The 26,938-nt window shown below is 45.2% G+C and overlaps 1 protein-coding gene across 7 annotated transcripts in view; it reads left to right on the forward strand.

The window, feature by feature from the left end:
• The window catches only part of SKP2 (S-phase kinase associated protein 2), a 40,071-nt gene that overhangs the window by 5,067 nt on the left and 8,066 nt on the right, over positions 1–26,938 (forward strand). For 2 of the 7 annotated variants that reach the window (XM_085001541.1, NM_001171755.1), the window contains 7 exon segments: positions 8,831–8,942; positions 12,312–12,455; positions 14,296–14,430; positions 16,432–16,530; positions 17,958–18,088; positions 26,133–26,184; positions 26,357–26,464. In XM_085001541.1, coding sequence (XP_084857667.1) covers positions 8,831–8,942; positions 12,312–12,455; positions 14,296–14,430; positions 16,432–16,530; positions 17,958–18,088; positions 26,133–26,184; positions 26,357–26,464 — 781 coding nt within the window. 7 annotated transcript variants of the gene reach the window in all.

Consider the following 26,938-nt stretch of genomic DNA (forward strand, 5'->3'; position numbering starts at 1 on the left):
CAGACAACCTTGATTCCATGTTTCATGACTCACCAGTGCATCTCAGCCCGCAGCTCCCAAAACTCAGCTCTGTCAGAGCCTCTACAGGACCTGCCCTGGAGCTGCCTTTCATTCATCCAGCAAATACTGATTGAGCATCATTCTAGGGATTGGGGCACAGCATGAACCTAACAGACCGGAGATCCTGCCCTCCTGGAGCCTGTCTACTGTACCTCCCTCTCCAAATCCCAGTTTCCTTGGCTTCTTGGTCACTCTTCTCACCTCCCAGGGCAGAGCAAGCCTCTCCTAGAAATAGAGGGTTGAGAGAGGTCATCAAGGATCCCTATTTTGGTTTCGTCCTGTTTTACTTTTTTCAGTTATGTCCATCCAGCTTAAAAAAAAAAAAAAAAAAAAAAAAAAAGGCACCAAATACCAAGAGCTAGCATGATCCAGTGTTTCCTATTCATGACTTGTAGGAAGAAGAAGGGAAACTCATTCCAGATGGCAGAATCTGTGTGTAGTTTCCTAGAAGAGAGGCATGAGTTTGTTCATACTTAAAACAAGCGAGCAAAAGCAAACATGAGGTGAGCTTCCACCCTTAAAAAAAAAAAACAACAAAAAACAAATAGAAGAGAGAGTCCAGTACTTTCTTCTCCTTTAGTAGGATTGTTTTTCTATTCTTAAAGAGAAGGATAACTTTTTTTTTTTTTTAATTTTATTTTTATAGCCGCACCTTCAGCATGTGGAAGTTCCTGGGCTAGGGATTCAATCGGAGCTTCCGCTGCTGGCTTGCGCCACAGCCACAGCAACACCAGATCCAAGCCCCATCTGTGACCTACTCCACAGCTCATGGCAACATCAGATCCGTAACCCACTGGGTGAAGCCAGGGATGGAACCTACATCCTCACAGACCCTGTGTCTGGTTCTTAACCCACTGAGCCACAACAGCAACTCTGAAAAGGGCAATTTTGAGAGTCAAAGATTACGATTGCTTTGGAGCTTTAATTCGCATCTGAGTGGAGGCGATGTTCCAAGAACTAAATATATCAAGTAAGATGTTACCTGTACTGCAAAGACCTAATGCACAGAAATCTCTTCCACAAGCTCTTTCCAGAGGAATTTAAGAGGCATGGGAGGTGATGAGGTTACAGAGGTGGACAGCTGGCTTTGCACCTGAGGAATAAGTGGAACTGGTAGTGAGTGGGGTGATGACTAGCAGGTTTAGGAATCCGGCCAGTTTTCACCTTTCATGCTTCCAAAGTATGTTTAACTGCTCCCACGTCGTTGAAGACGAGTCCATGGCCTTAATAGTTATGTTCCTTGCTCTGTGGGGCTGGTGGGCAGCCTTAGGGGGTGATTAGAAGAGGTGAATGGAGGAAAGACTTGCTCTGGATTTTCTCATCCGCTCTGGGCAGACAGACCAGGCGGCAGTGTAGTCAGGAATCCAGGAAACAGATGGTTGATGTTTTGAGAATTAAATATGGCAAGTAAAATTAGATTAAGCATATCCCAAGCCTGGATCCCAGCCACTTAGGCATCTATATGAAGACAGATTTCTGTCTCATCTGCTGGAACAGCATCCAGTTTCAGGCTCTGACACCCCTTCTGCCTCCACTCCCCCCCAGGGGCCCTAGAATCAGTGTCAGTGTCCTGGGATCACTCCATGGGGCCCTGGGTACTTGGGTGCTTAGCAGAGGCTATGCGTTTTTCTTGGCCATTGCTCCTTCCATCTGGCAACCGACCCATTGGTAGCTTTCAGCATCTTTGTTTTACTCTCTCTCTCCCCCATCCCCCCCCAAGCCCTGGTGGATTCCTTTTTCCATAGCAAGTCACGTTTAATTCTCACCTTTTTAGGAGTTCCCATTGTGGCATAGCAGAAACAAGTCTGGCTACTATCCATGAGGACACAAGTTCGATCCCTGGCCTCGCTCAGTGGGTTAAGGATCTGTCATTGCCATGAGCTGGGGTGTAGCTTGCAGACGAGGCTCAGCTCTGGCGTGGCTGTGGCTGTGGCTGTGGCATAGGCCAGTGGCTATAGCTCCAATTCAACCCCTAGCCCAGGAACTTACATGTGCCATGGGTGGGGCCCTAAAAAGACCAAAAAAAAAAAATTCTCACCTTTTTAAAACTTGTAGAAAATGAAGTACTCAGGATGGGAAAGGGTAGAAAGAGGGCAGAATTTGAAGTCAGACCTGGGTTTGAATTCCCACCTCTACCATTTACCAGTTGTGTGACTTTGTCTCTTTCATCATGTTGCATCTTATCTCCTTGTCCCCCCCCCCCCAAGATTACTCATGTACTGACAGAGGACACTACCTTTGTACCTGGGTGTCTGTCTTGAGCCTCTTCCACACGAACACCTCCAGGGCCGTGCTACTCCCTTGTGGGCACAGTGCCCTGTGCCACGTGGCCAGCCTTCAGATATCTACCTCCAGGGCTCTGTGCCTTCACTGGGACATGGGGCTCAGAAACTAGACAGAAGATGCCCGAGTTTGCCTCTTGGCTCTGCCACCTAATAGTTGATAGCACCTTGGTAAAGTTAATGAATAACCCCACTAAGATAAGTTTCCCCATCTATAAAACGGGATACTATAACTTAGGACACGGTTGCTGCAAAGATTAGAATCAGTATGCATTAATAAATGCTTGAGACTTTTTAGGGCTCTCAGTAAGTGGCAGGCTTTTTTTTTTTTTTTGCTTTTTAGGGCCGCACCGGCAGCATGTGGAGGTTCCTAGGCTAGGGGTCCAATTGAAGCTACACGTGCTGGCCACAGCCACAACAGTACCAGATCTGAGCCATGTCTGTGACCTACACCACAGCTCATGGCAACACCAGATCCTTAACCCACTGAGCGAGGGCAGGGATCATCCAACCCACAACTTCATGGTTCCTAGTCGGATTCATTTCCGCTGCGCCACGACGGGAACTCCAGTAAGTGGCAGTTTTAAATGTCAGGTAGACTTGGTGTTCTGTGGTGACCATTATGGAAAGAAAGAATAGATATGTGTAGACGTATGGTTGATTCACTTTGCTGTACACCTGAAGCTAATATGTCATTGTAGCTCAATGGTACTACAATGCAATAATTAAAAAAAAAAAAAAAAAAAAAAAGTCAGGGAGTTCTCTTCATGGCTCTGGTTAATGAATCCAACTAGGAAACATGAGATTGTGGGTTCGATCCCTGGCCTCACTCAGTAGGTTAAGGATCCGGCGTTGCCATGAGCCGTGGTGTAGGTCACAGACTCGGCTAGGATCTGGCTTTGCTGTGACTGTGGTGTAGGCCAGCAGCTGTAGCTCCGATTGGACCCCTAGCCTGGGAACCTCCATATGCCACATGTGCGGCCCTAAAAAGACCAAAAAAAAAAAAAAGTCAGGTTATGTATTAGTTTGTCTCCTGGTGAGGCTCTCGGGCCCAGGACTGTGCTTATACTCACCTCCCACACTCGTGCATTAGTTAGGCACCCAGGAATGTTTGTTGAAGTGGAGCCCTAGGCCAGCCTGGTCATTGTACAGATGAGGAAACTGGTCCCGAGAGGCCGACGTCTGGCCCGTCTGTAAAATAGAGCCAGCATTCTTCTCTCGGGTGTCAGTCATTCCACTGTGAAATACCAGTTGAGCACCTTCTAGTAGTCATTGCCCGTCAGGCTTTAATTAGCAGGTAACTGGTTAAGGAAGGTTGACCAGTCACACAGGTACAGAATTAGCACATTCACAGTTTGCATGAAAGGGGAGTAAAAGGTGTGATGCGTGGAGGAAAGATGTACTGCATGCCTGTTCCAAGTCAGGTATTGCACGAGGTGTTGGAGGTGCACATCTGGGTAGGGGGGCTGTGGTGGTGACGTGGGAATGCTCCTCTGAGGAAGTGACAGTTAAGCTGCAGTCTGGAGGATGAGTAGGAGTTGAGCAGATCAGGATGGACCTTGCAATGCAGAGCCCTCCTCATTCTAGACTCAGCGTGTGTGGCTTCATTGCCAGGCTTTGCTGTCCTCGGCCAACCTCTGCATTCATGGCGGCACCATGTTTTCCTTCCAGCACTTGAATTGCTGGCCTCCTATTCTCATTGTTCCTGATCTCTTATGTCTTCCTGTTAAATTGAGAAGCCCCAAATTCATGAATATATCCATTTCTCCTGTCCTTCACATCACAGCAAGCTTCACTGTTTTCTTTCCCCACGGTCTTTAGTGGACCCTTCCGTGCCCCATCCATAGCCCTTGGAAGCTCATCATTCCCTTTTTATGCCAAAGGCTTTCTCCTCCATGCAGATGATACTTTGTGATTTAGGGCTTTCTCTGGGCAGAGGTGCTGGCGAGTCAACATTCCTGCCCCCCCTCCCAGAAGCCCCCAGCCAATGACTGACAGCACTTGGTGGATGAATGCCCCAGCACCTGTGCCCTTGGCTGGGACAGCGCTGGAGCAGGTACCATGGGCATTCTTGGAGTCCCTGCAGACTTGAAGCCCAGTTGCCCATAGTGATAATCTTCTATTCACACATCCAGCTTGGCTTCCTGCCCTTCTATGCCTCTCTCCACGCTTTCCAGCACTTCTGAGATCACTTCCCAATTAAACTGCTTTAACTCAGATCCTCTGGGTCTGCTTCTGGGGATCCCAAACTTAGATAGAGGGCAGTTTGGGGGTCTCCGTAGATCATACCATTGCAGCCCTTGTCCAAACCCTGCTCAGGGCAGGGCTGTTTTCACACAGGGAAAAATTCCAAGCCGCAGCAAAAAGAAAAGGTCACAGAAGGAAAATGTACAGATTTTATGGGGGAGGGAAAGGAGTAGAGCCAAGAAAGAGACAGTGACTCTGCTGTTTAATCTTTTGTCATAAGTTATTTAATCTTCACAGTGAGCAACTCTGCAAGATAAACCTTTTTATTCCCATTCCTACAGATGAAGAAACCGAGCCCCAGAGGGATTGAGTAACTTGCCTAAGGTTCGCAGACTTGGAGGCCACGTAGTCGAATTCCAAAGGAAGCGGTGCTTCTTCCTCAGTCCAGTAGTTCTCACGCTTGCTGGGGAGGCCAAGCACCTGGTGGCAGGATGGTCTTTGCAGATCACAGTAAAAATCTCAACACATTAGATTCGAAGTGACTAAGTGTGTAATTTTTTTTGCCAAATCAAATGCTAGAACCTGGTCTGTGTACTCAAGAGGAAGCAGAGGTCAGGGAATTAAGAAGAATTATCAGAAGAAAAACTTGAGGAAAGTCTGTGCATCAATTTTTTTCCAATTTGGGGAGCAGAGCAGAAGCCCTGTTGGAAAACGTCCATCCTCTGTCCACACTGACCTTGGACCAGGAGCTTGGTGGTAGTGATGGCAGGTTGTTGTTGCCAACACTGAGGAGCTGGCTTCCCAGGTCATGGTCCAGGGTCCGTATGGATGGTCTGCCTTCATCCCTCCACCCCTAGGTTTCAGAGCCCCAGTCGATCCTTTGCTTTTTTTTTTTTTTGTCTTTTGTCCTTTTAGGGCTGCACCCACGGCACATGGAGGTTCCCAGGCTAGGGGTCTAATCAGAGCTGTTGCTGCCAGCCTGTGCCAGATTGAGCCGCCTCGTCTGTGACCTACACCACAGCTCATGGCAATGTCGGATCCTCAACCCACTGAGCGAGGCCAGGGATCGAACCCACAACCTCATGGTTCCTAGTTGGATTCATTAACCACTGAGCCATGGATGGGGACTCCCCAGTCCTTCGCTTTTATCCTTTAAAGGGGGAGAGGCAGGCATTCCTTGAGCAGCTACATCTCTCTTCATTTTTCCATAGAGGCTACTGCCCTGCCCCGCCCCCATACCATGCAGGGCAAAGCATCCTGACCCCCTACAGCAGCTCATTGTGATACTTGATGAAAATTTCCTGTTTATTTGTCTGTCTCAAAGGCTGAGCCGGCCATGCCTTATTCATCTTTGTCTGTAGAACAGACCCCAGCATATACTGCATGTTCAATAAATACATGAACATATCAGACATCGTGCTGGTTTCTTAGGATACAAAGATTGTTAAAAAAAAAAAAAAAAAAAAAAAAAGTCAGAGTTCCCGTCATGGCTCAGTGGTTAACAAATCCGACTAGGAACCATGAGGTTGCAGGTTCGATCCCTGGCCTTGCTCAGTGGGTTAAGGATCCAATGTTGCCGTGAGCTGTGGTGTAAGTTGCAGATGTGACTTGGATCCCACGTTGCTGTGGTTCTGGCATAGGCCGGTGGCTACAGCTCCAATTAGATCCCTAGCCTGGGAACCTCCATATGCCATGCGAGCGGCCCAAAAAATCCCAAAAAAAAAAAAAGTCAATCAGGTTCTTGTTCTCAAGTACCTATGTACTCCCCCCCCCCGCCCCCGCCCCCGTGTATGGGGGCCTACATAGGTGAGTAAGTAGATAGTTAATGACCACTTGATTTTAAGTTAATAGCAGTCGATGGGCATGGCAGGTACAGAGTCACTGCGATGAGACGCAATGCAACATCTACATCTTCCAAAAATTGCAAGTGGCTCCAAATGGCCAGAACATATTTCTGAATAATGAACCTAGAAAAATGAGAGGGGCCTTGACAGGAAGATTTTGAATTTCATGCTAAGCAGTGTAGACTTCAGGCTAAAGATTCAGGGGGCACCACGGAAGGGTTCTGATTGAGGAAAGGGCACAGATGTTTTAAAAGAATTGCCCAGGAATAGGGGCAGAGAGTCCCCAGAGACCGGGACTGCCCTGTTTATCACTCTTTTCCTCCTGCCCTGTCTCCAACTCTGCATCCCATTCTCCGCAGAGTCTGGGGCAATGCCCATGTTCAGTAAACACGGACACCTTTTAAATGGGGAGGTAAGAATGTTAGGGTTCTCCAGAGACATGGACCAAATCAGAGATACAGGGACATTTGTTAGTAAGGAATTGGCTCACGCAGTCCTGGAGGTGGAGAAGTCCCAAGATCAGAATCAGAGACTTGGAATCAGTTTCAGTCCAGGTCTGAAGCAAGTAGAGACCCAGGTCCCAGCACAAGGAAGGGAGCCAGGGCCAGTTCCTCCTGCATCAGCCTTTTGTCCTAAGCAGGCCTTGGGTAGGTCGAGGCTCTCCCTGTTGGGGAGGATAATCTGCTCGTCTTAAGTCTCTTGATCAAATGCTAATCTCGTCCTGAAACACCCTCACTGAGACACGCCCGGAATAGTGTTTCACCAAATGTCTAGGCAGCCCTTGACCCAGTCAAGTGATGCTAAAATTAACCATCAGAAGAGGATAGTGCTAGGATTGGTGTATGGGATTGAGACTGAGAAGGCACATCATCCAGCGGCTCTAATCTACACTCACTATTTCTTTGGTGCATATTTCTTTCTTTCTGGGCCACTGTCATCTTGATCTTATTGGTTATTCTATCCCTTCATATGTTACAGAGTTTCATACTTGTTGAATAGCTGTTTAGAATTTACTTTTATAAGACTAAGAAAACTGGCTTTCCTGCATCCACCTTTTTCTCCCTCCAGTTTATTCTCAACAGAGCCAGTAGTGATCCTTTTAAAATTACACAAGACCTGGTCATTCCTGTGCTTAGAACCCACTGGCGCCTCCTCAGCACCTTCAGAGTCTAAGTTGATGGCTCCTCAAGCCCTGCACAACCTGGCCCCCTCTCACTCCTCTGGCCTCTTCCACCCTCCCAGCCACTTGCTCACTGTCTTCTATGCTGGCCTCCATGCTGTTCCTCAAAACAAGCATGCTGTTCCTGTACCTCAAACACATTCCAGAGACTCCCGGGGCTGGTTCCCTCTCTGGATTCAGCCTTTGCTCAGTAATTGCTGGACGGGTGAGGCCTTCCTGACTGCTGTGCTCAGACTTCTAACACTGGTCCCCATCCTCCCCGCCCCCTCCTTTACCCCACATCATTTTTCCGCATAACATATCATGTAATTTTAACCATTTTTAGCATATCATGTAATTAATATCCTGTGATTGTTCCCTCTCACTGGAATGTAAACTCCATGAGAAGGTATTTTGTGCTGGTTACTGCTTTCTCCCCAACACCTAAAACGATCCCTGGCATCGTGGTACGTGCTGAGTGCATACCTCTCAAATTAAGAGATGAGAATATCTTGGAGTTCCCGTCATGGCTCAGTTGTTAACGAATCCGACTAGGAACCATGAGGTTGCAGGTTTGATCCCCGGCCTTGCTCAGTGGGTTAAGGATCCGGCGTTGCCGTGAGCTGTGGTGTAGGTCGCAGACGCAGCTGGGATCCCGCCTTGCTGTGGCTGTGGCATAGGCTGGTGGCTACAGCTCCGATTCGACCCCTAGCCTGGGAACCTCCATATGCCGTGGGAGCGGCCCAAGAAAATGGCAAAAAGACCAAAAAAAAAAAAAAAAAAAAAGATGAGAATATCCTTTTGCTAGTGCACGTTTAGGTAAATTGGCTTCTAGATGCTTTCTATATACCTGAAAGAAGACGAAGTTTCATTCCTCTTTCAAATAAGGTCACTATTTGGTAAATCTACTATTGAATCCACTTCAGAGAGAGATGCTAATTCCTTAACAACCAAAAGCATCATGATGTCTTAGACAGGACTGTCTGAGATCTGAGAAGGATGGGACTTGACCTGAACTTCCACTTGTCCAGTTCTTGCCTAAGATTGGCCAGTGGGCCCTGAAGAGAATATTATGGAAAGTTTTCGTGATTTTCTCTTCTTTGCTGAGAAAGTATGGTACTCACTTCAGGGTCCATCAACAGTGGGTGAACAGAATGAGGATGAGTAATGCATTTAGCATTAAATCCCCCTTTTAAGCTGCATGTGGTGTATCCTTTAAGTGCATGAAGAGACGTGGTAGGCTTGATAGGACAAAAGAATGGTGATGGGAAAACACTTTTTTTTTTTTACCCTCAAAGGTGTTTCATGGGACTCCCTTCCAGATGAGCTGCTCTTAGGAATCTTTTCCTGTCTGTGCCTCCCTGAGCTCCTGAAAGTCTCCAGCGTTTGTAAAAGATGGTATCATCTAGCGTGAGTATTTTCACCCCTTTTGGTAAATGTGGAGGGTGGAGAAGAAAAGGGTTATTTATTAATTTATTCAGGTCTGGTGAAACTGAAAACTAAGAAAAAGATTTCTTGCTGTGGCACAACAGGACGGGCAGTGTCTCTGGAGCTCTGAGAAGGAGGTTCGGTTCCCCAGCCCGGCACAGTGGGTTAAGGATCCGGCGTTGCTCCAGTTGCAGCACTGGTCGCAGCTGTGGCTCAGATCTGATCCCTGGCCTGGGAACTCCATATGCCGTGGGGCAGCCAATGAAAGAGAAAAAAAAAAAAAATCTATAGTAGCACAAAGCAAACTAGATATCTTGTTTTTAATAATAATTAGTGTCGTATTTCATGGTGAAGGGAGCACTCTGCTGGAGGTGATTTATCCCATTTCAGAAACCCTGTTTCTCTGTGCTCAGTATAGCACATGCTTATTGGTGCTGACTCTGGGCCAGGCGGGGTACTGACAGGGAAAGGGGTGATGGGGGTACACGAAGGCACAGCCCTTTCTCACACCCAAGGTGGGCTGGGCAGTGAGTGCAGTGCGTATTAGACCTGGGCAGGAACCCAGCCTCTGCTGCTAAGGCTCTCTGGGACCTGAGTGAGGTACCTGACCCTTCTGAGCCTCCGTGTCCACATATATAAAATGGGGGTGATGATACCTTCAGGACAGGGCAGTTGCGTGGATGAGGAATAAAGAGGCCAGCTTGTTGCCCAGCTCATGGACGTGTTTAGCCAACAGGTGTTGGGGTTTCTGTTAGTTTGAGGGCACCCCTTTCCGGTATGGACAGTGAGCTGCAGCTGGGAAGTCTTGGTGAGCTGGGAAGGCAGTAACAGGCCAGACGCAGAGGGAAAATGACTGTTTTTCCTTCTTCACCTTTTCCCCACCAGTCAGCCTCTGGCCATCCTTTGCATTGTGCTAAAAGGCCATCTGTCTCTCCTCTCCCTTTGCACATCTCGGACTCTGTGAGACAGCAGGAGCCCCTGCTCCATTCACAAGAACACTGGGAATAAGACACTCTGGGTATTTATAGGAGTGGGCTGCAGTTGACGGTATCCACTGGGCATTGGTTCTGAGCCCGCTGTGTGTGCCCAAATCTGCAGATGCTCAAGTCCCTTATGTAAAATGGTATAGGACAGTTGGCCCTCTGTCTCTGTATCCACCAAGCTGTGGTTGGTGGAACCCGTGGATAGGGAGGGCTGACTCTACTGGCTCAGAAGTGTCGCAGACAGGTTTATGCACCTGGGATACTGGGTTAAGTAATGGCTGACTTTCACTTATTCCCACCTAAGTGACCCCATCTTTTTACATATATATATAATGATTTTTATTTTTTCCATTATACCTGGTTTACAGTGTTCTATCAATTTTCTACTGTACAGCAAGGTGACCCAGTTACACATACATGTATACATTCTTTCTTCTCACATTATCATGCTCCATCCTAAGTGACTAGATACAGTTCCCAGTGCTGTACAGCAGAATCTCATTGCTTATCCAACTCCAAAGGCAATAGTTTGCATCTATTAACCCCAAGTTCCCAATCCCTCCCACTCCCTCCCCCTCCCCCTCGGCAACCACAAGTCTGTTCTCCAAGTTCATGAGTTTCTTTTCTGTGGAAAGGTTCATTTGTGCCCTATATTAGATTCCAGATATAAGTGATACCATATGGTATTTGTCTTTGTCTTTCTGACTCATTTCACTCAGTATGAGATTCTCTAGTTCCATCCATGTTGCTGCAAATGGCATTATGTCATTCTTTTTTATGGCTGAGTAGTATTCCATTGTGTATATATACCACATCTTCTTTTTTTTTCTTTTTTTTTTTTTTTTTTGTCTTTTTGCTATTTCTTTGGGCCGCTCCTGCGGCATATGGAGGTTCCCAGGCTAGGGGTCGAATCGGAGCTGTAGCCACCAGCCTACGCCAAAGCCACAGCAACGTGGGATCTGAGCCGCGTCTGCAACCTACACCACAGCTCACGGCAACGCCGGATCGTTAACCCACTGAGCAAGTGCAGGGACCAACCTGCAACCTCATGGTTCCTAGTCGGATTCATTAACCACTGCGCCACGACGGGAACTCCCACATCTTCTTAATACAATCATCTATTGATGGACATTTAGGTTGTTTCCATGTCTCGGCCCTTGTGAATGGTGCTGCAATGATTATGCGGGTGCATGTGTCTTTTTCAAGGAAAGTTTTGTCCGGATATATGCCCAAGAGTGGGATTGCTGGGTCATGTGGTAGTTCTATGTATAGTTTTCCAAGGTACCTCTGTACCGTTCTCCATGGTGGTTGTACCAAGTGACCCCATCTTGATCTTCTTTTTTCACCAGCTGTCCTTTCCATGCAGAGTCTGTTCATCTTCATCGCAGTTGTCATAAAAGTAATAACTGCCATTTAAGAAGCACTTGGTATGTGCCAGGCACTGCAGTCTTGCCACCTTAAAAATAGAGGCCGAATGACACATTGAGTGTGCAGTTATTTCAAAGTCCTTGATCGTGGTCTGCTTATCTCAAGCAGTATTAAAAACTGAAATTCTCATAGACATTTCAAATGTTCCCACATGGGCTTGGGCTCATGTTTTCTTTTTTTGTTAAAGTGAATTAATCTCTGGGGATTAAAGCCCCCTGATTGTGCTATTCGGTACATTTTGGTACCTCTTTTGTGCTTTGGAAACACTATGTAAAATCTAAATAATATTTTCCCCTTTTCCTTCACATTATTAGTTCATATATATATATACACACACATATAATTCTGTGCATGTATATGTATTTTTTAACCTTAAAAGATATTGTAAAACAGCTGATATATGACTTCTTTTTCTTAATAGATGCCTGATAATCCTATCTCATAACAAAGTAATGCTAACTTTCCTTCTTTTAGGTACATTTTCATGTTTTTTAGGGTAATTGTGAGAGGTCGGTCATGCCTTACAAAGACGGCAAGCGGGATCATTCAGGGCATTTTGAACCTGTCTACCTGTTCAGCAATCAGTTAAGTGATTCGAAGAAACATTCTTCCCGTTGGTTTTTCAATTCCATCACACTGAGTGCTGGAATCTTATTCTCTGGTTCCAGATCACTGCATTGCTCATGATAGCATCGAACCATCGAAAGTGGGAATCCATATAGAGAGGAAGAGGAAAGTTTATCCACGACAGGACCAAGAAATATTCAGTAGTGCCTTAAAAATACCATAGCTAATTGTACGGTCAACTCAAAAACAAAGGTGGCTTCAGAATTTGCTGCTGGGCGATTCGGTGACTGCGCCCTCTTGTTCGTAACAGTGACAAGGGTCTCCAGTATCCGGTGCCCTGACTTTACCAAATGGAGCACCTCCTCTTTTCCAGGTTTGACGAGTCTCTCTGGCAGACCTTAGACCTCACAGGTAGGAACCTCCACCCAGATGTGACTGGTCGGCTGCTGTCTCGAGGGGTGGTTGCCTTCCGCTGTCCACGATCATTTATGGACCAACCGCTAGTCGAACATTTCAGGTAAGAAAGAAACATCCCTGGAGAAAGCAGACCGAAGTGTCTTTTTTTCTATATCCAGCCTTGCGGCCTGTGCCAGGTCATCCGTGCAGTGTGAGGTGTGAATGGCCTGTATTGCTGTATGGCCCTTGTGTTGAAATATGGCACAGGTTTCAGTGATACCACTACCGTTTTAACTCAGGGCTGCTCGTGGGCACTTCCCGGAGTCTAGGATGCACGTGAGGTCCTCAACCGATGGGCATCCTGAGTCCCACGAGGCAGAAGCCAAGCAGAGTCCTCGCCCGCAGACCCAAGGCAGCCTAGCTGTTTCCTCACTGCCCGTTTCTGATAAAGAAAAAATGTGAGGAGACTTTCCAGATTTTGTCACTCTGGGTTTCTGATCCTATCATGGACAGATCTGCATCCTGAAAAAAAAAAAAAAAGCCCTGCTTTTGATGTGTTTTGTAGAATATTCTGAAGAAGTACATCTCTGTGGCTGATAGTTTTGCAGTGCGGTTCAGTGCCATCTCAGGCTTGAGTGGAATCACTAGATGCTGAACAGAAAAATAAGCTCAAGTCACAGAGCTAAGAATGACACATGCATTCCGACTCGAGTCCTTTGCCCTCCTCACTGTGGTCATAGGGCAGCTCCCGTCCCGCTGGTGTTTTTCCTTCTCCTTTGGCTCTTCCTTCTCGTTCTCCTTCCTTCGCATGTGTGGTCTCCTCTGTTACTTACTCTAGGTCTGTCCTGGCCGCCTTCTCTTCCCGACCCACATACGGTCTTTGGACAAGCTGTGTCTTGTACACCTATGTTTATGCCAAGACTCTCAAATCTTCATCTCTAGCCCAGCCCTCTCTTCCAAACAAAATCATATTTCTAATTACTTAAAGATTTCCACGCCTGAATTTCCTCCAAGTACCTCGATATTAGCCTCCCTCTGCAGTGTGCCTTTCCAGGGTCTTTTCTGTCTTGCTCATCCACCTACTGCCCTTTCTGGGAGGCCTGTTCATCGGCGTGATCTCCTTGTCCCCACATCCAGCTCATTCTCATGATGCCCATTGCTTGCTTTTCTAAGTGAGACTTTATTGGCACAATGTCTGGACTTGGCAAAGTTCCTCCTGGATTTTTTTTTTTTTTTTTTTGTCTTTTGTCTTTTGTTGTTGTTGTTGCTATTTCTTGGGCCGCTCCCGCGGCATATGGAGGTTCCCAGGCTAGGGGTTGAATCGGAGCTGTAGCCACCGGCCTACGCCAGAGCCACAGCAACGCGGGATCCGAGCCGCGTCTGCAACCTACACCACAGCTCACGGCAACGCCGGATCGTTAACCCACTGAGCAAGGGCAGGGACCGAACCTGCAACCTCATGGTTCCTAGTCGGATTCGTTAACCACTGCACCACGATGGGAACTCCTGGATTTTAAAATGAATGAGGGTGGGCAGTTCCTGTTGTGGCTCCACAGGTTAAGAACCTGATTGGGATCCCAGAGGATGCGGGTTTAATCCCTGACCTCACGCAGTGGGTTAAGGGTCCAGCGTTGCTCTAAACTGTGGTATAGGTCACAGACGCGGCTCGGATGTGGCATTGCTATGGCTGTGGCACGGGCCCGTGGCTGCAGCTCCAGTTCATCCCCTAGCCTGGGAACTTCCATAGGCCACGGGTACAGCTCTAAATAAATAAAATAAAATGAATGAGGGTGAGAATTAGCTCGTAGCCATTTATTTTATGACCAAAACTAGAGCCCACACTTGAAATTATTTTGTTTGCAAGGGACTGCCCAGCTGGAGGGGAGGAGGGGTTGGCTTTGAGCTGGATGAACTTGTGTGAGCCACCTTGGCGAGCCTCTTTTCCTTCCTTCTGTGTTCAGCCCTTTTCGTGTACAGCACATGGACTTGTCAAACTCTGTGATCGATGTGTCTACCCTCCACGGCCTTCTGTCCCAGTGCTCCAAGTTGCAGAATCTCAGCCTGGAAGGCCTGCGGCTTTCGGATCCCATTGTCAAGTGAGTGGCCACCAGGGGCATGGCCCAAAGGCAGTTGCCTATGCATTTTGTTCATTTTGGTTTTGGACGGTACCTGGGGTGTCCTGTCCCTATCCAGATGGACTCAAAAAATATCCAGCGCCGTGTTCCAGCTTCTGTGAAACCTTCCAGGACTCGCCTAGGCCACCAGCGTCTGCCCACTGCCTGCAGTGGCAGGTGTCACGCTAGGTTCTAGATCTACAAGGACGAATCAAGGTGTGGTGCCTCCCTTGTTCATGGGAGAGACAGATAATTACAGTGCAATGTGTTTGTGAAATGTGTTGGTGAATGCGTGGCAACACGCAGAGACCTAATTAAATTCCGAGAGGGCAGCCTTCTCAGAGGAAGTGACTCTTAAGCTGAGTATTGAAAATATGTAGGTAGGAGTTCTCCACATAGTACAGCGCAGGAAGCATTCCGGGTGAAGCTGCCTGCATGGGTCTCATCTCCAAAGTGGTTGGGAATTGCCAGAGTGTGGGGCTCAGTGAGGGAAGTGGCGGATGAGGGTCCTCAGGGACCGGATCACAGTGGGCCCCACCACAGTGGAAGAAGTGTGGATGCTGTTGTGGGCAACAAAGAGGGAAGCTGGTAAAGAGAGTGGATCTGAGAACGGAAGGGACACGTCAGTGTTGAATTTTAGAAAACTAACTCATTGAGCACCTCAGAGGGTCAGTCAGACCTAGAGGAAACTACACTAGTTATATATTCATTCAGGTGAGAAATGATGAAACCTGGAGTTCCTGTCATGGCTCAGTGGTCAACGAATCCGACTAGGAACCATGAGGTTGCAGGTTCAATCCCTGGCCTCGCTCATTGGGTTAAGGATCCGGCATTGCCATGAGCTGTGATATAGGTTGCAGACGCGGCTTGGATCTGGCGTTGCTGTGGCTGTGCTGCAGGCCAGCAGCTACAGCTCCAATTCGACCCCTAGCCTGGGAACCTCCATATGCTGCTGGTTGGCCCCAGAAAAGACAAAAAACAACAAAGAAAAAACCCTGATGGAAAGCAATAGAATTACAATAATAATAGTAGCTAACATGTATTTGGGTGGGTACCATGTGCCAAATATTAGGTTCTTTAAAGGTATTCTGATTTAATCCTCACAGCAACCCCATGAAATATGTTCTTACTGTTCCCTTTTTACAGATATGGAAACTGAGGAACAGAGAGGCTGAATAACTTGTCCAAGGTCACATAGTTAGTAGGTGGCAGAAGTGAGATTTGAACCTGGCAATACAGTATGATTCCAGAACTCTTGCCCTTCATCACTAAGTTTCACTAACATGAGGCATTTGGGAAGGAGGAGAGGGCAAATCTGAGAGACACTTAATTGAAGCAACCTGGTGACTTGACACATAGACATTTACCTACAACTAACTCTGGCTGTGGGTGAAATGGAAATATGTTTTATGCTGGATTTTTCTTGTTTTTTGTTTTTGTTTTTTTTTTCAATTTAAAAAGTACATTGATCAGTGTTTGTTGTGTACTCACTGTGTCCCAGATACTGTACTAAGGCCTTTATTAACAAAAAGTGCTGATGTTGCCATTTCCCAGAGGAGTAAACTAAGGCAAAGCATCCTACTTGGTGCCATAGAGATCATAAGATGCGAATTTAAACTTCTGACTCAGGGAGTTCCTGTTGTGGCTCAGCAAGTTAAAAACCCAGCTAATATCCATGAGGATGTGGGTTCGATCCCTGACCTCGCTCAGTGGGTTAAGTTCTGGTGTTGCCACAGACTGCAGCATGGATCACAGATGTGGCTCAGTCCAGTGTTGCTGTGGCTGAGGCGTAGCTCTCAGCTGCAGCTCCAATTCGACTCCTAGTCCGGGAACTTCCATATGCCACACACGCGGCCCTTTAAAGAGAAAAAAACAAACTTTTGACTCAGAGGTCTGAGTACTTTTAACTACATCACTTACCTCATGCTTGTCGATTGAATAAGAGTGTTTTGTTGGTGTTATGACACTGTTCTCTTTTTCCAGTAATCTTGCTCAGAACACAAATTTAGTGCGACTAAACCTTTCTGGGTGTTCTGGATTCTCCGAATCTGCCCTAAAGACCTTGCTGAGCAGCTGTTCCAGGTAGGAGAAATTTGAGATTTGATTATAGAACTGTTTCATATATACAATTATCTCTCACATCAGAATAGAATTGGAGGAGTTCCCATTGTAGCTCAGTGGTAACGAACCCTACTAGCATCCATGAGGATGAGGGTTCAATCCCTGGCCCCACTCAGCAGGTTAAGAATCTGGCATTGCTGGGACTGTGGTGTAGACCAGCAGCTGTAGCTCCGATCCAGCCCTTAGCCTGGGAACCTCCATATGCCATGGATGTGGCCCTAAAAATTGTTTTTTAAAAATTAAAAATAAAAAATTTTAAAGAATATAATCAGATAAAATTTTTAAGCTATTCCTAACTCTCTGAGCTCTTGATTTGGATAATGCAATATCCTTTGCCCTCCAAACTTCCCATCTCAACTCAAGAGCCAAGTCGATTAAGTCTGCAAAGGACACATGTATAGTGATCCCTTTTTTTTTTTCTGTGACTATTAAAACAAGGGAAATTTAGTAGTGTGTTTATTAGTGGTATGCTTCAAAGTATTCTGTGTACACCTGACTATACAGTCAGGCTTTATAAAATCTGTAGACCTAACTTAACAGTTATTATATTGTTATTGCAGAACACTCCATGACTTTGGTTGATTTATCTTTTATGTAGTAATATCAGTATATAAAGGAAGACTACAGAGTTAGAGAAATTAATACGTGAGGGAGGACATGGTTCACAGAATACCCAATAGTCTATGCGTGTGTCCTCTTTAATATCCCTTGGTCTCTGTGCTATAGCATTATACCTATTTCTCCTTAGTGACCTGTTGAAAGTAGATTGCCTTTGGATAAGCATGTTGTCAATGAGATAAAATGGTAACCCTACATTTTCTCAGCAATGTCAGGAATGGAGTGTGTAGTTTAATGGTTGGACTTTTACTTTGAAGCCCTCATTTGCTCACTTAGCAGAGGCCAAATAAGATAAACGTGGATTTTTGTAATATGAGCATCTCTTTATTAGGAATCCCCAGCACAATCTGTCAATTTTTCTAAAACATCTGAGGGACTTGCTCATTCTTCGTAGTTTTTGGCTAACAACCCAGGTGGTTGAGAAAAAAAAAAAAAATGTACAGCCTGGAGTTTCCCCCTTGAGCCCTACCTAGGATGAGGTTCGAGCCCTCAGCAGGCAAGGAGAGCGTTCCCCTCCACTTCCACAAGGGGGCAGCATTCACTAAGGCTTTGGCTCACATCTCCTGGAGACTTTCTGGGACAAACTGGACCTAGATAGGTGAAGGCAGTTTCAGGTGAGCAGATGTAGCTGCTTAGAGAAGCAGAGGTTCTATCAGAAAATGGTAAGGAAAGTACAGCTTTGTACTTTCTTGGTTTGCAGCCTGAGGCAGTGCTATCTAGAAAAGTGGGTGACACTTTTATACTCTCCTCATCATCCCTCTCGTGTCCAGATTGGATGAGCTGAACCTCTCCTGGTGTTATGACTTCACTGAAAAGCACGTGCAGGTGGCTGTTGCACACGTGTCAGAGACCATCACCCAGCTGAATCTCAGCGGCTACCGAAAGAATCTGCAGAAATCAGGTAAGACTCTCCAGGCTGCTGGACCCTTAGCAACGGCAAACCCAACAATAACAGCAAGTTTGATTTCTCAAGCATCTCCCAAGCACGGTCCTCCATAAACTGCCTCATTTAATCCAGTTCATGTGCTGCCATTGTTATAGCCGCTGATCAGAAGTGGTAGGTAAAGCTGGTGGGATAGTGTCAAGGTTTGAATCCAGAATCTGGAAGCATTTATGTTTAATTTATGTTTAAGCAGAAGACCTTTTTTTTTCTCTTTTCTTTTTACGACTGCACCTGCAGCATATGGAAGTTCTCAGGCTAGGGGTAAAATCAGAGATGCAACTGCAGGCCTATGCCACAGCAGCAGCAACAGCAGTGCTGGATCCAAGCCACATCTACGACCTGTACTGCAGCTTGTGGCAACACCAGATCTTTAACCACTGATCGAGGCCAGGCTTCCTCAGGGACACTATGTTGAATTTTTAACCTGCTGAGCCACAGTGGGAACTCCAGAAGAACTTACTTTAACTAAATTAAGTAAAACCCCAACATAAAAATCAATAAATGCAGTGTTTGCTTAGTTGTTTTGTGTGTGTGTGTGGTTTTTTTTTTTTTTTTTTAAGGTGCGGCATGTGGAAGTTCCCGGACTAGGGGTTAAATTGGAGCTGCTGCTGCCGGCCTACACCACAGCCACATCAATGCAGGATCTGAGCTGCATCTGCCACCTACACCACAGCTCACCACAATGCTGGATCCTTAACCCACTGAGTGAGGCCAGGGATTGAACCCACATCCTCATGGATCCTAGTCGGGATCGTTAGCCGCTGAGCCACGAAGGGAATTGTCCTGGTGTTTGCTTAGTTTTAAGCAGTGGTTCTCAACTGGGACCATGCAGGGGACATTTGTTGAGGTCTAGAGACATTTTTGATTGTCACGGCTGCAGGGGTGTTATTGGCATCTAGTGGACAGAAGCCAGGAATGCTGGTGAACAATGCACAGGACAGCAGAATAACACACAGAAAAGAATCTGGTCTGAAATGTCAATAGTACCAAGTTTAAAAAACCCTGTTTATAAGCCCTCTTTCTAAGTTCATATTTATAACTCTTTTTTTCAGTTCGGTCTAAGAGGACAATGAAGTTGTTTAGACAAACACAGGAATTTAAAGTCAAGGGTACTATGTGACAAAGTCTTTATAACCTTCAGCATTCAGTTATGCTTTGTTTTATTTGTCTAATATTAACAGAATCTTGATTTGCAAAGATAAGTGTTTGCAGATGGCAAGATTTTTTTTTTTTTTCGCAGGCTAGGGGTCGAATTGGAGCTGTAGCCACTGGCCTGTGCCAAAGCCACAGCAATACCAGATCTGAGCTGCATCTGTGACCTACACCACAGCTCACGGCAATGCCAGATTCTTAGCCCACTGAGCAAGGCCAGGGATTGAACCTGCAACTTCATGGATACTAGTCAGATTTGTTTCCACTGAGTCCCAACGGGAATTCCTGGCAAGATTTTTTTTTTTTTAATTGAAGTGTAGTTGCTGTACAATGTTACAAAAGTTAGAGGTGAACAATAGAGTGATTCACAGTTTTTAAAGGTTATACTGTATTTTATAGTTACTATAAAATATTGGTTTTATGCCCTGTTTTGTACACTATGTCCTCGTCGATTATTTCTTTAACACATACTAGTTCGTACCTGTGCTTATCTTACCTTTCCCCCTTCCCTTCTTACCTTTCTCCCCACTGGAAACCAGTAGTTTGTTCTCTATATCTGTGATCTGCTTCTTTTTTTATTATAGGCACTGGTGTGTTATAGTTTTAGATTCCACATATAAGTGCTCTTATAGTTTTTGTCTTTCTCTCTCAGACTGACTTCACTTAGCATTTTAACAGCTTCCCCTTGTGATCTCAGGCTATGGCCTCCACAAAGCCCAGTTAAGCCAGCCACAGCCCTCAGCCCCTTTTCCATGTCTTGATGGTAGTATCTGCTCATCTGAGTATAAGTATTTTTATTACAGTTTTTGTTTTGTTTTGTTTTGTTTTGTCTTTGGTCTTTTTAGGGCCACACCCACGGCACATGGAGGTTCCCAGGCTAGGGGTCGAATCGGAGCTGCAGCCACCAGCCTATACCACAGCCACAGCAACACGGGATCTGAGCCGTGTCTGTGACCTACACCACAGCTCATGGCAACGCCAGATCCTTAACCCACTGAGCGAGGCCAGGGATCAAACCCACGTCCTCATGGATCCTAGTCGGGTTCTTTAACCACTGAGCCATGATGGGAACTCCAGGTTTATTACAGTTTTTAATGTACTTAAAAAGATCTGAACCAACATTGGCAGAGTGTTAAAGTCTTCTTAAAATCTAAGCAGTGTTTGAAAACTGCTTCTCCAGGATATACTGTGTCCTCTGGGGAGTCAGATGTGCATGTAAGGCTGTAGAGAATAGGAGCCAGACTTCCCAAAGTGGCCAGGGGTTTGATTCCTTTGCCTGTGCTTGAGTCCAGCTGCCCATGTTTTCGGACAAGGGGAGCATTTTCTTGAGATACCTGTAAAAGCAGCAGTTGTGTCTTAACTACTGCCCTCCACACAGTATTTCTCTTCTATGCCTTTTTCCTTTTCAACACAATTTTAAATCTGGTTATGGTATTATATAGTCATTCTCCAATATACCTAAAGGATGTAAGAACACAAAACAAATCCATAACCTCACTAACATTTTGCTAGTCTTTTTCCTATATATAAAAAAAAAAAAGGTTTTTTTACAATGGGACATAGTGTATGGAATACTGTAATATGTTTTTATTTCAGATAACCCCATTTCAGTAGCTACACCCTCATCATTTTCAGTGGCTTTGTGGTAATTCCATCAGATATATTTGGAAGAAGTTGTATTCATTCATTCATAACTTAATCAGTTGATCTTGTAATGAATGTTTAGAATCCTTGCAGCATTTCCCTTTTATAAACAAGGTTGTCATGAGCAGAGACAAATCTTTGAGTGCATTTCCTTAGAAATGGATTCTTAAAAGTGAACTGCCAGGTCAAGGAGTAGGCTCTGTTCTCAAGTCTTGGATAGTTCTTGCCAAGTTGCCTTCCAAGGCTTTTAAACTCCCACCAGTGGACATCCTCTTCATGTTGAATCCACCACTGGTTCTTCCTTCATCCCCAAGAAATGCACATAAGTGCCCTATGTGCATTTCTATCCCATATATGAACTTCCCACTTCCTTTTTTTTTTTTTGTCTTTTTAGCGCCACACCTGTGGCATATGGAGGTTCCCAGGCTAGGGATCCAATCGGAGCTGTAGCCGCCAGCCAAAGCTACAGCAGTGCCAGATCTGAGCAGCATCTGTGTCCTACACCGTAGCTCACGGCAATATAGATCCTTAACCCACTGAGCAGGGCCAGGGCTTGAACCCGCACCCTCGTGGATGCTAGTCAGGTTCGTTAACCACTGAGCTACCATGGAAACTCCGTGAATTTCCCACTTCTTTATTGAGGGTTTTCATGTAATGAACTAAAAAGTTCTGGGTGTAAGGTTGAGAAACACTGCTGTAGGCAGACAGCTGTAAATTGTGTCCAAGTTTGGCTTAAAGCTCTTTTCTTTGTTCTTCCAAAAAAGAACAGATTGCCTTTTGACCGAGCTTTGGCAGGAAGAATAGGTAGTAAAATCCTGCTTACTTGACACGTTCAGGACAAAGACATAGATGCAGAATAAAAGCTGAAGTGTTAGTTTTCTTAATTATACAATGAGAAGCAAAGCTTTTTAAATGGGTATCGTTAGTCATGGCACACACTATTTCATTGTATAGATGGTAATACAATTTTTTTTTTTTAGTGACTGCGCCTACAGCATAAGGAAGTTCCCAGGCTAGGGGCTGAACTGGAGCTGCAGCTGCCATCCTATGCCACAGCCACAGCAATGCCAGATCCGAGACACATCCACGACCTATGCTGCAGCTTGTGGCAACACCAGATCCTTGACCCACTGAGCAAGGCCAGGGATTGAACCTGTGTCCTTACGGAGGCTATTTTGGGCTCTTAACCTGCTGAGCCACAGTGAGAACTTCCAGATTTTGTTTTAGCTCCTCCTCTGGTGCCAGACCACCTGGGTGTAAGTACCCACTCTGCCATGTACTGGGTAACCTTGAGCAGGTTGCTTAACCTTTCTATTCCTCCATTTCCTCATCAATAAAATGGAATTAATGATAGAAGCCATCTCTTACAGCTAGAGTAAGGAATAAATGAGTAAATACGTGTATAAAATGTTGAATCACCTGGTGCCTAGAGAAAGAGCAAGAATTGTTGGTGGTAGATGTTTCCATTCTTCACCCATCACTACACTACCTCCCTGTGGGACAGTAGGTCAGGTCTTGGAGAACCTAGCTTTTGGTCTTGGATTTGACTTGACTTCTTTAGCTGAAATTCTCTCTGAAATGGTAGGTTAGGAGTTCCTATTGTGGCTCAGCGGGTTAAGAACCCAACTGGTATCCTGGCCTTGCGCTATGGGTTAAGGATTTGGTGTTGCTGCAAGCTGTGGCATGGGTCACAGATGCTGCTCAGATCTGGTGTTGCCATGGCTGTGGTTCAGGCCGGCAGCTGCAGCTCCAGTTCGACTCCTACGCCGCAAATGTGGCCTTAAAAAATAAGGATAGTAAAATAAAATTTAAAAATGAAATGACAGGTTAGATGAGGTAGTTTCTAAGATCCCTCCTAACTCCAGTGAATTGAAGGAGATAGTGATGAGGAATCTTGGCGGTGACTCCTGTTTCCTCTTCTCACCAAGGGAAGATGGGGTTTAAACAAGGGCTGGAGATAAAGACTTAACCCGTTTAGGAGTTCCCGTCATGGCGCAGTGGTTAACGAATCCGACTAGGAACCATGAGGTTGCGGGTTCGGTCCCTGCCCTTGCTCAGTGGGTTAACGATCCGGCGTTGCCGTGAGCTGTGGTGTAGGTTGCAGACGCGGCTCGGATCCCGAGTTGCTGTGGCTCTGGCGTAGGCCGGTGGCTCCAGCTCCGATTCAACCCCTAGCCTGGGAACCTCCATATGCCGCGGGAGCGGCCCAAGAAATAGCAACAATAACAACAACAAAAAAGACCAAAAAAAAGACTTAACCCGTTTAATTCCCCAAGTTTTTTCTTTCCCAAGGTGGTGAAATAAGATGGTATGTGATTGTGAATTTTGTGGGCGACTGGTTGGCTGGCGAGATATTGGGTCACTCAAAATTGTGTTGTGCCCATCTTCAGCATCTATGCTGCGCAGAGCCCTGTTCCAGACTTGAGAGACATGGCCTTGAACGAAACAGAGAAAGTCATCCTTGTGCAGCTTCCGTGGGGTGGGGGAGTCAGACAATCAATAAAGAACTCAGTGTTGGGAAGAGGAGATGAAAACGCAAGGAGGACAGATTTAAAGCAGAGCGCTCCGGTAGAGTGTAGCAGGAAGGGGAACTGTTTTCAGCTGGAATGGTCCAAGAGAAGGCCCCCCTGAAGACGTGACCCTCGAGCGCAGACCTGAAGGAGTAAAGGAATGAGCCACGTCGATATGTAAAGAAAGAACATCCCAGAACCAAGGACCAGCAAGTGGTTTTGCAATCAGCCAATGAATCAATTCTTGTTATTTATTTCTTAAAACAGACACACGTTATTAATGTTTGAGATTTTTCCCCTCTGGGCATGGGAGCCGGGGTGGGAGAGGAGGCAAGGGCAGTGGTAAGAGATGAGATGACCCAGGGCTCTCTAAGCCAAAACAAAAGCTCTGTTGCAATTTTTTTTCCTGAGTCAGATGAGAAGCCATTCAGTTGTTTTGAGCAGGGACAAAATGATCTGACTTTTTCTTTGAAACATCTTGTTCTGGTGCTGGGTTGAGAAAAGGCTGCTGGAGACCAGGGTGGTAACACGTGAGGAAGTTAAGACATGATCCGACGTGGGACACGTCTTGACAGCTGATCTAACAGGATTTGGTGACAGATTGGGTGTGGGATGTGAGCAAACAGTTAAGTATGCCTCACAGGGTTTTGGCGACAGCAGCGGAATCAGTGTAGTTCCCATTTACTAAGGTTGGGAAGACTAGGGAAGGAGCAGATTTAGGGGAGAAATCAAGTATCTGGTGTCAGGCATAAGCTTGAGATAGCTGAGTTCCCGTCATGGCCCAGTGGTTGGCAAACCCGACTAGCATCCATGAGGACGAGGGTTCAATTCCTGGCCTTGCACAGTGGGTTAAGGATCCAGCATTGCCGTGAGCTGTGGTGTAGGTCACAGACGAGGCTCAGATCCTGCATTGCTGTGGCTGTGGTGGAGGCGGGCGGCTGCAGCTCCAATTTGACCCCTAGTCCGGGAGCCTCCATGTGCTGCTGGTGCAGCCCTAAAAGACAAAAGGACCCCCCCCCCAAAAAAAAAAAGCCTGGCGTAGCTGTCATATAGCCCAGTGGATATGTTGAGGAGAAGGTTGGAAATGCAAGTCTAGGATTTAGGGGAAGGGATGGAGCTGAAGGTGGAGCTGTGAGAAGGCAAGAAAAACCCTCAAATATTAATACAATCCGCCTATATTTTTTAAAGTAAATGCCTCGTAACTGATTCGTTTTCTGCTTACCAACGACCGAGTATGATTTTCTTCCAAATTCTGAAAAGTTATCTCCGATCCCACCACCTTTGGTAATGGCGTCAACCTTTGGGTGTATTTCCTTTCAGCCTTCCAACCCCACCCTCTGTCTCCGGGTATGTGAGTTTGTGTGTTTGAACCACATTGAGATTGTAATGCATTGTATATGTTTTGTCTTGTTTTCACCATACGGTATATATACTGAGTATTATTTCATGTCATGAAATGTTATTCAAAAGCTTTTTAGTAGCTGTTGTTAGCATCGTGTTCTGTAGAATGGATAAAGTTTGACCCCTTAAACTAATTGGGGGGAAGGGCTTTTATAACACTCATTACAATGACTATTTTAATGTACATCTCTAATTATTTAATGCACATCTTTAATTATTTTTCTAAAAGTGGAATTACTGAGCCAGAGAGTAAAGTGTGTAATGTCCTGAACACTTAAAACAAATCCATTCATCCTCACAAACAAAACCAGTTCTTCTGAAAGGCTGTGTAAAATTAGATATCCACTTTTAGTATATGAGGGTACCTGCTATATTATATTTCATCAATTTGGGTTATTATAATAGAGTTTTTTCCACTTGATAGCAGAAGAGTAATATTTTGATTTTATTTCCCATTTCTTGCTCCATTTTCATTATGTCTGTATTTTATAAAAGGTATCTGTTTGTGTTCTTAGCCCATGTTCTATTGTTTATCTTTTTTTATACTCTTTGCATATTAAGACCATTAGCTCTCTGCTAAATGTATGTTGGAAACGTTTATTCTCCGTTTTCTCTTACTTTGTTAATTCTACTTGTGTGCTATTTTGCTTTAACATGGTAGAGTTTTTACATTTTTATTTAGTTATTTATCAGTGTTCCCTTAATGTTTTCTTTTTTGTTTAGAAACTCCATACCTATCTCAAGATCCAGTGAATACTTACCCACATTTGTGCCTTTAGAAGTTTTTAATATATGTGGAATTTATTTGGATGTATTATTTGAATTGGAAACATAAATTTTTTCCAGTGGTAGTGGCCATATTATTTTTTTAAAATCCCTGATTTCACTCACTGATTTTGAATGATACCTTTGTGATATGTTGTTTGTTCATATATGTTATTTGTTTATATATTGTGGTGTTTGGTTTTGCTTTTTGCTGTAGTGAATGGGGATTTTTTTTTCCTATTATATTTCTAGGCAGCTATTGCTAGACATCTAGAGAAGCTGTGGTGTTTGTTAACCAGGCCTTTTACACAGTTAGTTCTCTTACTGTTTCCAGTAGTTTTTCAGATGAGTCTCTTGGGTTTTCTGGGTGGAAAGTCTTATATGCCACGATGATAATTTTGTTTATTTGTCCTCATAGTGTGTGACTGTAACGCATTGTTCCGAATCCTAGCACAGTGTTAAGTGAAGTGTTGACAGCAAATATCCTTGTCATGTTCCTCATTTGACAGTGACCATATTTTTTTTTCTAGATGTCTCCACCTTAGTTGGAAGATGTCCCAATCTGGTCCACCTAGATTTAAGGTATTTTTTGTTTATTTATCTTAGAGCAGAAACTGAAAAATCATGATTCCTTATTGAATGAGGAAAGGATCTCAATGTGTTGAATCAAAGGAACCAAGCAGGAGACTATTCCTGTCTTCTCCCTCTGGGACTGATGGATAGATTTTGACTTTTTTCTCCTACTCTGTTACAGTGACAGTGTCATGCTGAAGAATGACTGCTTTCAGGAATTTTACCAGCTCAACTACCTCCAACACCTATCCCTCAGTCGATGCTATGACATAATACCCGAAACTTTACTGTAAGTATCTTTATTTTTTAAAGCAAGCAGAAGGCAAGGATGGAAAGAGGTGTCACTTGGTGTAAAGAGTTGTCCCTGTGTTATTAACAACAGATGTTTACAACTTAAACATCAAATTTAGAGTACCGCAAACTAGTGAGGAAAGACTAGCAAAACCAGGGCAGATTTTTTTTTCCTTAAAATGTCTGGCAAAGTTGAATTGATTGAAGTAGGTCAATAAACCTTTATTTAGCTGGGAGCAGGTTTAAATATTAGAAGACTGTACTAGTACTTGCAAAAGAGGAAGAGAGCCTTTACTCCCACGAAGCTCAGATTTTAATAGAGAGGCAGACTGTGTGTGTGTGTCTGAATTTTTTCAAATCAACTGCAGTTAATTCCATAACCCTTCATCTGAGTTTAGAGAAGTTCTGCAGTCTTCTAGTGGTGTCTATCCTGGATGGTCAGGGAATGGGAAAAATAGAAGTATTTAACTAG

The sequence above is a fragment of the Sus scrofa genome, chromosome 16 (assembly GCF_054392235.1).
Source record: "Sus scrofa isolate SSC_HxYL_T2T_F1_AM1 chromosome 16, Sscrofa_HxYL_maternal_Yorkshire_Landrace_v2.0, whole genome shotgun sequence".
In the NCBI taxonomy this organism is placed as follows: domain Eukaryota; kingdom Metazoa; phylum Chordata; class Mammalia; order Artiodactyla; family Suidae; genus Sus; species Sus scrofa.